Source organism: Equus asinus, chromosome 5 (genome assembly GCF_041296235.1).
Source record: "Equus asinus isolate D_3611 breed Donkey chromosome 5, EquAss-T2T_v2, whole genome shotgun sequence".
Lineage (NCBI taxonomy): Eukaryota > Metazoa > Chordata > Mammalia > Perissodactyla > Equidae > Equus > Equus asinus.
The window spans coordinates 99,803,108-99,816,284 of record NC_091794.1 but is presented as its reverse complement, the minus strand read 5'-3'; the positions used below and the strand labels follow the sequence as shown (position 1 = coordinate 99,816,284).

Genomic DNA, 13,177 nt, shown 5'->3' with positions numbered 1-13,177 from the left:
GTCAGGGGTGTCAAGGGTCCAGGCACCTCAAACCAGAGGGGGAGCCAGGGTGTGGGTCCTACTGACCCACCACATGGCTGCCCTGCTGGCACCTAGGAGAGCGTGGACTCAGAGTGTGTCACCTCAGCCCTCTTCCTCACATCTCTGAGGGCTATCGTGAAGACAGAGTGGGATGCATGTGGATGGACCTGCGCACAGTAGGTGTTTGCTGAGATGACAGGAGAGCAGGGAGCAGGGTGGGGAGGAGAGATGAGAGGCCCAGGGACTCCGACCTCATCACACCCTGTGTGACTTCTAGTGGCCCCAGCTCTGCAGGGTGCTGGGGCTGGGGTCTGCGAGGAGTAGGGGGGCCGAGAGAAGCAGCTCCAGGCTCCGCAAGGACCCCTTTTCTCCTCACTCACCAGGCGAGTCCCCATACTTCCTGTGCCCAACACCCCACTGAGCCTGCTACCCGTCCCATGGGATCAGCTCTAACGGCCACGGCTGCACGTGCTTGGAAAGTGAGGCAGGCGAGAAAGAACACAAGGCCAGTGCTAACTGCGTCCCAGTTTCTTTTTATTTATTTTTTTTGTTCTTTTTTTCCTTTTTTTTTAAGTATGGAAGCTCAAGTATAAGATGTAGATTTGTTTTTAAGCTTTACAAAAAAACAAAATAAAACAAAAAACTCCTTTTGCATTCCATAAAAATTGACAGAAAAGCACCTGGCCAGAAGAGCAGAACGGTCAGCAGGCCCCACCCCGCACCCCCACAACGCGGTCTCCGCGGGACAGGGGCCAGTCTGCAGGACAACGCTGAGGGCCACCTCTCCTTTCTCCCAGAGCTGTCCCCTGTCCCCCTCAACCCCCAACCCCAAGCAACTCCCAAACACACGTGGAATCAGATTTCCAGTTTTTCTTCTATCTTTCACACACCACAGTTATTTCATAAAATTTTTTTGTTTTACATTTTTTACACCAATGTAACAAAAAGGTGGGAGGGAAGGGGAGGCAGACAGACAGTGTATTTTATGCTTCTAAATGGGTGGGTGGGAGAGACGGGGGGCTGGGGCAAACAAAAAACACACGGTCTCCATGGAAACATCGAGAGTTTGGGTAGCAAAACGTGGTGGGAAGTAGGCCTCAGAGACAGAGAAGGGCGTTTATGGGGCTTTATTCTTGGGGAGAGATGGCGCTGTGCGGTTGGTCGGTGATGCAAGTTGTTATGTGACCTGTCAGGGAGGGAGGGGACGAGGGAGGGAGCAGAAACGAGTTTCTAAGAAAGGAACCTAACGAGCGCACGGCGTGTCCGTTAGCGGAAGCAGAGGTTTAACACTGCTGCTTTCTCTTCAAAGCCTCCACCAGGTCGTTCTTAAGAGCTTCTTGTTTTGATTTGTCTGCAAAAGTCTGCACAGACCTGCCAGGGAGGAAAAGAACTGTCATTAGAAGGTTTACCAGGAAGAGGTGTGGTGGTGACCGGCTGGGCACCAGGGTGCTGGTGCCTGGCTCAGAGAGCTGCCTGCGAGCGACCGACATCCTGGGGTGAGTGACCAACCTGCTGAGGTGAGGGTCTCGATCACGGGGCCAGGCACTGGGTGTCGCTGGAGCGCAAGCAGTGCTGGAGAGGTGCGGAAGCGGCACAGCCCGAGACCTGTGCCCTCAAGAACCTCACTGGGCGCCACTGAGAAGGCGCACAGCCCACCTGGACAGATGCTCAGCTCTGCACCAGGCTGTGGGGGACCTGGCTGTGGTCCCTAATCCACTCCTCAGGGCCCAGGGCCCACCATTAGTCTGAACCAGAAGGTGGCTTCTGGGCTTCAAAGCACAATGCAGCAAAGACCCTCTGAGCTTCAGCCCAGCTGTGGCCTCAGGCCAGGGGCTGAGAGGCAAGGACTGGGCCATGAGGACCTGCTATAAAGCTTGCCCCTCTGCTCCCCTGCCCAGCAGAAGAGGCTTGTCGCTCTCCCCACAAGTGCAGGGTGCAGCCGGACCCCACTCAGTGAGTGTTTAAGAACCAGCGCCCTGGACACCTGTGCGCACTGGTTCATGGCCAGGAGAACACAGAGGGCAGGTGCTTTCTGGCTTCTGCTGTGAGGCACCATCAGCTGTTAACTTGGCCCAGAAAATCCCTCAGCCTGGATCGAGAGGCAGCGTGGGGCTGAGCTAAGGGGGCCTGGGTCCCTGCTGCCAAATCCTAGATTTGCGGGGAACGCAAGTGCATTTCCGCATGGCGCTAACACTCTCGACAAAGCTCGCAGCGACCAAGCTTTGCAGAGGCTGTATACCGTTTCCAAGGTGTTTCCACACTTTTCTGCTGTAACTCTCCACGAGCGTCCTGGAAGAGGCCCAGTGCTGTTCTCAGTTTACAGATGAGGAGACAAGCTCAGAGAAACGCCCCCGGCAGTGACCTGAACGATCACTTTGTCGCAACATGTTGGTTAACCAAGAACTTATTAAACTATTTACAAACTTTACAGCGTTTTCAAAGCAGAGGAAAGAGGAGGCGGAAGGCTGCCTCGCAGGAGTGCTGTGGATGGCATGCTCCATGGGAATCCCAGGTTTGACATGCATTGACCATGAGAAGGAACGGGGCAGAGGAGTCAAAAATCATCCCCAAATGCCGAAAATGGGGAAAGTAGTATGAAGTGGGACGTGGGAGAAACAAGAGCAGCCCAAGTTGAATTCTGGCTCCTGAACCCTAGGAAAATCACAAGCAGCGCCTCCAAATGTAAGAGGGTGGCACAGAATTATTTTGAAAGAATCTGTATACAACTAAAACAAATTCCACAAGAAATGTCGACATTTTTGGTTGATGCTGCCGAAATACACATTTCTTATTTGCCCTGGACTGCCCCTGGCTCAGCGGTCGCCAAAGGAAGGGTCAGATAGCAGCCCTGGTGGCCCTTGGGCTCCAAATCTCAGCCAGTCCACAAGGGGCTTCTGGAGAAGCTCCCAAGGTTAACACAGCCAGTGGGCGGACGCGGTGGGGGAGCAGCGGCTCAGAAGGCTCCCCGGCCTGCACGGGGGTGGGCTCTTTTGGGGAGGAGAAGCCAAGCATGCCAGCCCCGACCCCCATAAAGGAGAAAGTTCCAGAGTTCAGAGTTAGAGGCAGAGTTAGATTCAGGTAAGAGAGCTGCTAAAGGTCTAAGGAATGAGGAGCAGGGCGCTCATTTAGGGGGACAGAGCTTGGGAAGGTCATTGCCAAGCAACCTCGAACCAATGCCTGGAGGAAGCACTAACTTGGTGTGGGAAGGAAGACCTGGACAGACGGGGCGTCAGGCTGCCCACTGCTGCGGAGAGTTTCTATGCTGTAAAGCTCCCGTGGGTGGCCAGGGCTAGGGATCCAGAAGACTCTAGACCCATCCTAAAAGCTGAAGGCCTGGGGAGAAAACCGCACTACCATGGAACACCTTAAAAATGGGTTTTCTCAACGCCATGATGGGAACGCAATGGTCCCGGCATGAGGCTGGAGGCTGCCAGGAGCCTGGAGCCTGAAGTTGGCACACACAGACCAGGCCAATGTGCCAAAGTCCCATGGACCCAGAAGAGCAGCTCTACCTGGTTAGGTAAGCGCCCCCACCCCACTGAGCCTCCTCCGGGCCAGGCGCTCAGGGTCCAGCCCATGGGCCTGGGGGTAAGCCCGTAAGCCCCGGGCTCTGCAGCCTGCTGGCTGGGTTTCCAAAGCCCAATATTGCAGCCTGTTTCCCCACCCCCCCGCCTCCCTGGGGATGCAAGTACTTTCATACAGCCGTATCTGTCACAAGCTCAAGTCATGGTTCTCAGCCATTATCAACAAGCCCATCAGTGTGAGGCGTTTAAGAGGACAGCTGTGGCTCGTTAATGGCGGCAGGTTAGGCTGGTCCAGGCAGCTCCAGCAGGAACCGGTTTGGGGGTGCACCAGGCCAGGCTGGGGGATTACAGCCCCGACTGCGCTCCATCCTCGGACTCGGAGTGGGGCACCCCTTTCAAGCCAGCTAGCCCCAAAGAGTCGACTTCTGCCTGAGAAGGGGCTTATTTGGCTTCTGGACTCTTTGGTGAGACGGTCGGGGAGGACCCAGCTGTGCAGGGAGCAGACTCAGGGAGGCTGCCTGGAGCGTGCGGTGAGCAGGAGGCGGGCCAGCCCCTGGCCCGCAGGATCAGAGCCGTGCAGACAGGCGGCTTCCGCCCGAGAGCCAAGCAAGCCCCCAGCCTGGGCTCCTTCAGGGCAAAGGCCAGAACCACCCAACGGCCCACACCACTCCCCGCCCGGCGTGCACAGCACACACACCACACACGTGACACGGGTCCATGTTACAGGGGCAGAGTCTACACGTTAACGTGGCTGCTCACGGCCGTGAGTGGACACGGGGGTTAGTGGTGGTTTAAATGGCCGCGCGGCAACAGCCAGACCGGCAGGTCTCGGCGGGTTGGTGAGTCCTGTTTAGTTAGGGGTGCTCATGCCTCTCAGGCAGGGTACCTGGATCGGCTTAATTATCAGGCTGGATGTGGATCTGGCGCTGGGTCAGCACTTGGGAAAGCTCCCTCTGCAACTGCTGAAACTTGGGGTTGTCGGGGATAACGTCAACAGATCTACAGAGAGTGTTCAGAGATGAGTGCAGCAGGAGGGGAGAGGGCACACGGACGGAGGAGCACAAGGGCGGGGTGGCAGCTGAGGAGATACAGGGGACACACAGGCAGAGAAAGAGGGGAGCGTCACCAAGGCCACGGCCGCTCGGGCTGCGGTGCGGAGGTCGCAGCGGCGGAGGCTGGCCGGCGGGGGTCCTGGTTTCGGGGACTCACAACCCCCACCCTGCAGGCTCTCTGTGTCTCTCTCCTATTTCCCAGTGGCTGCCCGACACCGTGCAGGTTAGCAGGGTGTTTGGGGTGGATGGTGCAGCGGCCCCAGGCAGGAAGCTCTGGGCACAGGTGACTGAGGAGGCCTCAGACTCAACAGCCAGAGGAGGGTAACGTTGCCAGTCGGGGTAATACAGCCCACCAGGCAGGGCCAGACCCAGTTCCCCACAGGCGGAGTGGCAAGTCGGGAAAATGCAAGTCCAAAGGGGACGCTTGCTATTTTAAATCTGTGTGAGGAAGACCAAAACCATGTCTCCTGGACCAGTTCACAAGCCAGGGCCCACCCTCCTCTCGGTCCACAAGGAGAGCCCTGCACACGGAGCGAGGGATTCGAGGGCCGGAGGCCGAGGCTGAGCACGAGCCCCTGGGCTCAGAGCGGTGCTGGGCTGCGGAATAAAGCCGCGGGGTCTCATCTCATCTCTGCAGCAGCCCTGCCTCCCTGACCGGACGGGGGCTGCTGCCAGGAGTGCCTCATCAAAGGCCACGCGGCTCATAGTGACAGAGCCTGCAGAGATCCCGGCCCCTGACTCCACGCAGAGCTCACCCCACAGCCGCCTTCACCGGGGCCGATGCTGCAGGACCAAGGGCACGAGATGGGTGGGGAGGGCAGCTCAGGACCCTGGCCACAGGTAACCGAGCCCCGGCAGAAGACATCAGGGTGGCGGGGGCCGTCTCCAGGAAGCAGCAGGGCGAACAGGCTCTTTCTGGAGGACACTCTGCTGCCCCAAAACCAGCCAACCAGAGGCGGCCAGGCCACATGGCCATCTGCCCTCCCCCGTGTGTCTTGGGGTCTGGTTTGGAGGATCTCTCAGAGCCCAGAGCCTAAGGGGCTGGGCAGATTCTTTACACGGGACTGACAGGCTGGGCACTGAAAGGAGGCCAACTCCAGGGACCAGGGCACCAGCGGCTGTTAAGGTGACCGTGCCCCAGAGTGCCAACAGGGAGGAGGGCGGAACCAACACCTGCCGAGAGTGCAGACCACGGAAAGGCGCTTGACCCTTGAAAACCTGCACAGCAATCCTGGAAGGCGGGTACTTTGGTGCCCTATTACAAATGAGGAAACTCAGGCCCAAGGCCACAGAGCTATTAAGCAGTAGACCCAGGATTCAAATCCACATCTTTTTGGTTCCAAAGCTTGTTCTTCTGCGTACATTACCTCAGGCCATTGACGATGTCCTTCGTTTTTCCAAAGTAGATCTCGTTCAGCGTACTTCTGATTTTATTTTCCATGTCCTGGGAAGGGAGGTCAGTCAGACACATGGCAAACACCCTGCCACCTCGCACCAGCTCCACCCGCAGTCCCCGCGGTGACCACAGGGGGGAGGCACAGGATCACACACGACCGCGGGGAGCCCACACCATCTGTGCCCCCACCACCATGTGCCCTCAGGCAGGGAGGGAGCTGAGGCCTCGGCACTGACGGCCAGCGCTGACCGCTCTCGGGAGCTGCTCTAACCACATGGCCGCCCCTCAGCCTTTCCACCAATTTTGTGAACAGTTCTGTGAAACCGGAGAGCAGTGCCCTTCCCCCACACTGCGCGGCAAGGGAGGCTGAGGCAGCCTCGACTGAAGCTCCTCCAGAGCCCCTTGGCATTGCAGGGCCTGGCTCCATCGCAGGCTCAGGTCTCTGCTCACACCCGGGAGCTCAGGGCGCAGGTCTCGTGGGAGCGCGGTTTGGCGCTGGAGGGGGTGCCTCCGGGGCTGGGCGCTGCTTCCCCAGATCAGAAGGCGCAGAAAAGACCAGCCCAGGGCAAAAAAATGAGAAATGCACCACTGGCTGCTACGGAGTTGGAAGAAAGCAGCAAGGGCAAGGCCAGTAGGCCGGCAGATGGGGCTCAGGGGCAAGCTGTCATGCACTGTGGAGGCGGCCCAGAGCCGGAGCGCACTCACCTCTACCAGGCGCCCGATGTTGGCTATGTGTGGGGAGCAGTCGCTCACAGTCTCATCCTTCTCCATCTGCAAAGACAAGAACGTCCCTCCAAGTCAGAGGGAGCCGGGTGCTCCCTGCGAAGGGCAGCCTCTATGACAGCACGGCCCACCCCACAGTGTGCAGAGAGCCTGTCATTCCTGCTGGCCCCTCGGGAGCCAGCAGCAGGGGGTACACGGCCACTTTTCCAGTGGGGAAACCCAGTACAAAATGACTTAAATTTCAGGTCATAAACAGCCCAGCCAGCAGAAGCCCAGAGTCACTGTTCCCAGGGGAGAGTGTGTTGCTGCCACCCTTGGTGGAGCAGACACCCCCCAAGCCCACGGCAGGGCAAAGGTGACCACCCTGCCAGGCACCAGCTCACCCAAGGCCGACTGGGGAGGATGCGCCCAGTTTGTCGTTACATCACCACTTGCAGGCAGGCGCAGCCACAGGTGGTCTGTCCCTGGGCTGGGGCCTGACACCGCAGGTGAGTCTCCAACATCCCATGACACTGCTGTGCCCTGCCTGCACCTGTAACGGCAGCCACGGCAGCCACGGAGGGGGACCGACAGCCCTGGGGGACAGGAGGCTCCGAGGCTCAGGGAGAGAAAGTGACTTTTGCAACGTTAGCAGCAATGGCAGAACCGGGTCAAACCCTTTCTTACTTCAGAGCCTGCGTTCTTTCTGTGGGGCTGCGGGACCGGCCGGGTCAGCGTGGAGAATCTCAATCTAGACGCCCAGGTTAGGATGGGCCCAAGCACCTGGAGCCTCAGGCAGAGCCGGTGCCGGCCCATAGTCAAAACTGAGTATTGAATGGAGAGGGGGCAGGGAGGCAAGAGGGAAGCATGCACGCTTATTCATGAAGTACGGATTTCCCCACTTTCTTCCTCAGTTTACACTTATTTCCTTCACAAGATCACCAACTGCTTCAGAAGAGGTTCGCCTGCTTTACGCCTTGCAGGGTGCCCGGCAGGTGTGAGCACACAAAGCTCACTGTTCGCACCTAAGGACAGGCAGCTGCCACGGCCACTGCTGGGGAAATAAAACACGGAAGCGGAAACAGGTAATGAAGAGACAGGATGACAAGAGGAGACAGTATCAGGAAGGCTAGAGCTCCGGGGCCGGCTTGGCGTGCTCGGAGGCAAGTGGCCCCTGCTGCGCCACCAAGGGGATGACTTTCAGGCCCAGAAAGTAGGAGAGACCCCGTGAGGGAGGGGGAAGCACAGATGGGCGAGCTGATGGTAGGAGAGAACCCAGTCACTTCAAACGATTAGGGTTCCAGGGGCAGACGGACCCGATTCCGAAACGGCTGTCCCTGAAACACTACAGCGCACTTGAGAGGGGCCAGGGCACTGGGAGGGCGACACTACTGTCAAGAAAGAGGGAGGATAGAGTTAGAAATTAAACACTAGTTGGATCCAGACAACAGTTTTTTTTTTTTTTTTTTTTTTGAGGAAGATTAGCCCTGAGCTAACATCTGCTGCCAATCTGTGCCCATCTTCCTCTACTTTATATGTGGGATGCCTGCCACAGCATGGCTTGCCAAGCGGTGCCATGTCTGCACGCAGGATCCGAACTGGTGAACCCCGGGCCGCCGAAGCAGAATGTGCGCACTTAACCACTGTGCCACCGGGTCGGTCCCAGACAACAGTGTTTGATGGGGCTGTTAAAAATCATCTGTTAGCACATTTTACAGCAGTTATCTCTAGAAGCCAGCATGGCCTTGCTATGACTAAGTTCCGCCAGGAGAATCTCTAATTTCCTATTTCGATGGGGATGCAGGGCTGAAGAGCAGAGAACTCCTCTGGTGAGATCACGTCACTTTGGCAGGTTCCGTCTAACACCCTGTGGCTGTGGCAGTGGCAGAGGCATGGGCTGGACGATGGCCTGCTCAGACGGAGCCTCTGCCGATAGGGATCAGGCCCGATGTCCCCAGGGTGGCCTCTGTGGCATCCTGCAGGAGTCTCTCCCTGGCCCTGGGTCAACTTGTTTGTCCAGAACTTAAAGGCAGGCACAGGTGAGACCCATCGGCAGCCTGTCAGCAGCATCAAGGGTGAGATGATCAGAAGGGTCACTACAGAACCCGGAAACGTGGGTCAGCCACCAAGCGTGGAGCACTTCCCGGGGGCAGTCACCTCATTCCTTTAGTCTTCATAAGAACTCCACGTTAAACCCCGGAAACTGAAGCTTAAAGACGTCAAGCAATCTGCCCAGATCACAGCTGATTCCCTGCCTCAGGATGCTGCCCACTCACCTGGGCAAACGTAAGCCAGACCTTCGGCCCACATGTCAGCCCAGTACAAGCTGGGGAGCAAGTCCTCTAGGAGACTCTTGGTTTGCAGATGATTTCAAGCTTGACAAGAACGTGATGTGGCTGCTACGACAGCTTTCATGCCACTTGAAGTCTGTAATGAAACTATTCCTGTGCCAGATCAGAGGCAGCACTCTCACCCCACATGTGACAAAGCTGCAGCTGCAAGCCTCTGCCACTCACCCGGGATGGCAATGGTCCCTTCTGCTCCGTGCAGGCCCTGGCCCCTTTGCAGGGCTGGATTCTGTGCAGAGCACTGGGTTTTACGAGAGCCACGGACAACTTAGAGTTCATCCGCTTAAAAGGTCTGAACACCTTGACCCCAAGAAATGGGAGAGAACTGGGGGTATTTCAGGCTGGGCAGGGAGACTCAGGAGATCCTGGCGGTGCTCTGGCCGGGGGAGCAGACCCAATCCACGCCACTGCCAAGGGCAGTGGGGCGACCACGGGGCGAGGGAACATCACGGGATGACAGATCTGTCTGGAACAGGCGTCTGCTAGAAGGCAATGAGCCCCAGGTCCCTGGAGCTGTCTGAGGAGAAATGAGGTGGCCATTTGTCAAGATGCTACAACAGGGGGGATCCGGTGTAGAGTGACAGTCTGGAACCTATGGCCTCGAAAGGCCCTTCCAAGTTATGAGATGGAATCTCTGCAGAACAAAGACGTCCGGCTCTGGCAAGACTGTTTTGCTGAGGACCAGCCAAATGGAAACGAGGGAGAGAGAGAAGCTAGAGCACTCGGGCTCTCTGACCCCACACTGGGCCCTGAACTGTCCCAGGCACTCTTTCGCCAGCAATCCTGGGAAGTCTTGATCCTCAGTGACTCCAAGGGTCCCCACAAAACAGGAGAAGTGAGAGTGCCCATGAACTTAAAAGGGGCAGCTACACCCCACCATTTCTGGTCTAATAAGTACCCCGCCCCAGGCAGAGCCGCACTGTTTGCCGGGGCATTGCCTGCCCTCAGCAAGACCCTGCTGCCAAGACAGCTGAGGGTGTGCATGTTGAACAGGAGTTGGGAGCACACTCAGGAGGAAGAACAGTGCTCTATCCACTTTTTTTTTTTTTTTTTTGCAGAGGAAGATTTGCCCTGAGCTAACATCTGTTGCCAATCTTCCTCTGTTTTGTATGTGAGCCACTGTCATGGCATGGCCACTGAGAGACAAGTGGTGTAGGTCCACACCTGGGAACCGAACTTGGGCCGCTGAAGCAGAGCATGCTGAACTTAACCACTAGGCCATGGGGCCGGCCCCTGTCCACCCATTTTTAAGAGATTTTTGGAGGCGAACACACTGGGATTGTGTGTTCTCTCCCCTGACATGGAAACGGTTCCTATGCCCAGACTGAGGGCCACTCAGCACCTCTTCTGGGCAGGGAGGAGCCTGGGGGTCTGATCTAAAGGAATTATGTCCTTCTGGCCTTAGAGACTCCTTCCCTCCCTCCCCAGCTCCACGCAGAGGGCACATTTCTGGCAACCCCAAGGAAGCAATGAGGCTTTGAGCTCATTGAGGGCCCCATTTTAAATGAGCACCAACAGCCCAGAGTGAGGCCAGGACTGCTGGCAAAGGGCCACGAGGGTAAGTAAAGTCACATCAGCAACCCAACCTCTTGGGCATCACCTTTGTGCTTCAGAATTAAGAGCCCCCTTCCAACGACGGAAAGGCTGAAACCTCTGGATGCTCAAGGGAAGAAGAGGTCCTGGAGGAAGGGGGGGAGTGAGAAGGGTCTCCCGCAGGAGCAGACTGACTGCCCAGGAGGTCACGCGGGGTCCCTAAGCTCATGGCAGCGGATCTAAGCCCAAGGAAAAGGCCCAGCAGTGACGGGGTAGGAAAGGAAGAAGGTGGGAAGAGGGTCCTGGCACACAGACATGTTTCCACAGCCCCCTCGCCACACCCCTGCCCACTCCCTCCACACCTGGTCAGGGGCAGCTTGCTGGCAATGCCGACCCACCAAAAATAGAACTATTTTTGCAACGCATATATTATTACATCCTTATAAAAGCGGCTGCCAAAAGAAAAACATTTTTATGTGCTGTGGCTGCACAGATGTTTCACAAGGTGGTTCCAACTGAGGCTGAAGTCAGAGGCCAGCCCACTCGTCCCCATCAAGCACCTCTCCTCCTCTCTGTGGCCTGGGGATGGGGAGGGTGTGGGCAAGGGTTTGGAAAGCAGGCTGTTTCTGTCTGGTGTCTCCCATTGCCATGTGCATCTTCCAGTGCACACGGCCTGGAAAGTGGGACCCTGAAGGCAGCCAGCCCCAACTCCACAGCTCCTGCAATGGAGCCCGAGGGGCCAGGGCCTTGGCCTCTCTTGGCTTCAATTTCCTTGCCTCTACCTCGTTCTAGATGAGCGAATAAGCACACAATGCCCGCAACGGTGCCTGGCTGAATGGCAGCTCCGTTCCCAGCACTCTTCTGGTCCTGGCTCTCGGCAGAAGCCAGCGGTGTCCTCCCGATGACCGAGCTGTGCTCTGGCTAAGAGGCTGGCAGAAGGCCGGGACGTAACACGCCGTCAGGCCAGAAGACGGTGCTCAGGCAGCCTCCTCAAGGAAGGTTAGGTCTGCCTAGTTTGGGAAAATTTTAATTGAGCCTGAAACTGTACAGATACTAGAAGATAGGAAAGTCTCTGCTTGCAAGATACATGGTAGTAATAGTTACTATTTACTAAGCATAAACCACGTGTCAAAATGGCTTTCTATTCCTACTCTACGATAATCTTTCTAGAGGCATTACTAGCTCCATGAGGAAAACGCCGAGTTCCAGAGAAGGCAAGCGGTCTGTCTAGTCACCCAGCTGGAAAGTAACCAGGTGAGCATCTGCACCGAGGTCTGGAGGGTTCTGAACCTGTCTTCTTCCATGATACCTCTCCATTTGCTCTTGATCCACGTTCTTTACTGGAAAAACCAAGGACAAAGCACAGTGCAGGGCTCAGAAATTCTGAGCAGTACCCGTCCCTGCGCCCCCACCTCCGATCCCTTCCTCTCCTGCCGGTCCTTCCCAGCAGGGGACAGTCGCCAGAGGCAGTTTCACACAGCTTTCCTTCTCAACCAGGCGCTGGGTCGCTCCACCTCAGGTCACGTGACTGAAGCCACACGGTCCCTAGAAGCCACGCTGCCCAGGTGTCTCCCCGCCGGGAGCACAGGGAGCGTGGCCGCGGCTGTGGCTGTGTCTCCCGCAGTGGGAGAGCACTCCTGGGCCCGGCCGCCTTCGTGCCCTGCCTCCGGAAGGAGGGCCATGGGCCTCTGCTCAAATACACAGCCTTACCTACTGCCAAGCACGAGTGAGAGCTTTCCCTGCCACGACCCGGACGGGCGCCTCTGCTGGAGTTTCAGCGCTTGGAGACAATCACATACGGGCACCTACTGCTGAGCAGGGAGAGAGCTGGCCTTGCAAACGACCGGCCTCAACTTTCCCCCAACAAAACATTCCACCTTCATTTCTAAATATTTAGAATCTGAAAAAAATGAACATCTGCAGGGCCCGGCCCCGGGTCGGAAACCTTGGATCTCTTTCCAGAGATTTACGGTCTTGCCTCTTTCCCACATCTCCAGCTGTCACACAGGAGAAGTGACCTCTCCATGCAACTTCCTTTTCAACATGCTGGTACTTGGCTCACAACATTTTTTTACTCGCTCCACAGCCTTCCACTGGGGCCTAGGTGGCAGTCCGCCAAAGGGCACCTTCCACCTTCCTCCCCTCACAGGACGGTCTGATCTGGCCGGGATGAGCTTCCACAAACACCACTGACCACCTTTCCTCCCACAGCCCCACAGCTGCAGGGACTTGCCAAAACACTTGATCTGCTTCGCCTTCCAGCTGACATCCCTAAGAGACATCTTTTGGTGGGGGTGGGAAACAAAAGGCCAAAGTGGAGGAGACGGGGTGAGGGCGCCTAGCGTGCACTTGGTCTGAGCGCACTGTGGTCTCCACACCCGGTGTCATGACCAGGTGTGAAATGAGACTCAAGTAATTAATCTGTCATGGTTAAATTCACCAACGATTTACACAAAGTCAGTGGGGGCAACTCTCTGTCTCACTCACCTGCACCCCCAGAAGCCATCTCAAGTGAGCAAGGAGGGGGCTGAGGGCAGAGCTGGAAGGCCCTGGGACGGGAGGGGCCCACGTGGAAAGCCTCCAACAGGCCTAAGCCGCAGT

General features: G+C 57.0%; 1 protein-coding gene across 4 annotated transcripts in view; it reads right to left on the bottom strand.

Moving 5' to 3' along the window:
• Positions 1-534: 534 nt before the first annotated feature.
• Positions 535-13,177, bottom strand: part of CAPZB (capping actin protein of muscle Z-line subunit beta) — a 133,589-nt gene continuing 120,946 nt past the window's right edge. For 2 of the 4 annotated variants that reach the window (XM_070510874.1, XM_070510873.1), the window contains exons 7-10: positions 6,699-6,764; positions 5,965-6,041; positions 4,432-4,544; positions 535-1,392 (exon numbers count right to left, since the gene is read on the bottom strand). In XM_070510874.1, coding sequence (XP_070366975.1) covers positions 4,442-4,544; positions 5,965-6,041; positions 6,699-6,764 — 246 coding nt within the window. In that variant the 3' untranslated portion in view covers positions 535-1,392; positions 4,432-4,441. The remainder of the gene's footprint in view (positions 1,393-4,431; positions 4,545-5,964; positions 6,042-6,698; positions 6,765-13,177) is intronic. The other 2 variants (XM_044769848.2, XM_014854753.3) reach the window with 1 other exon arrangement.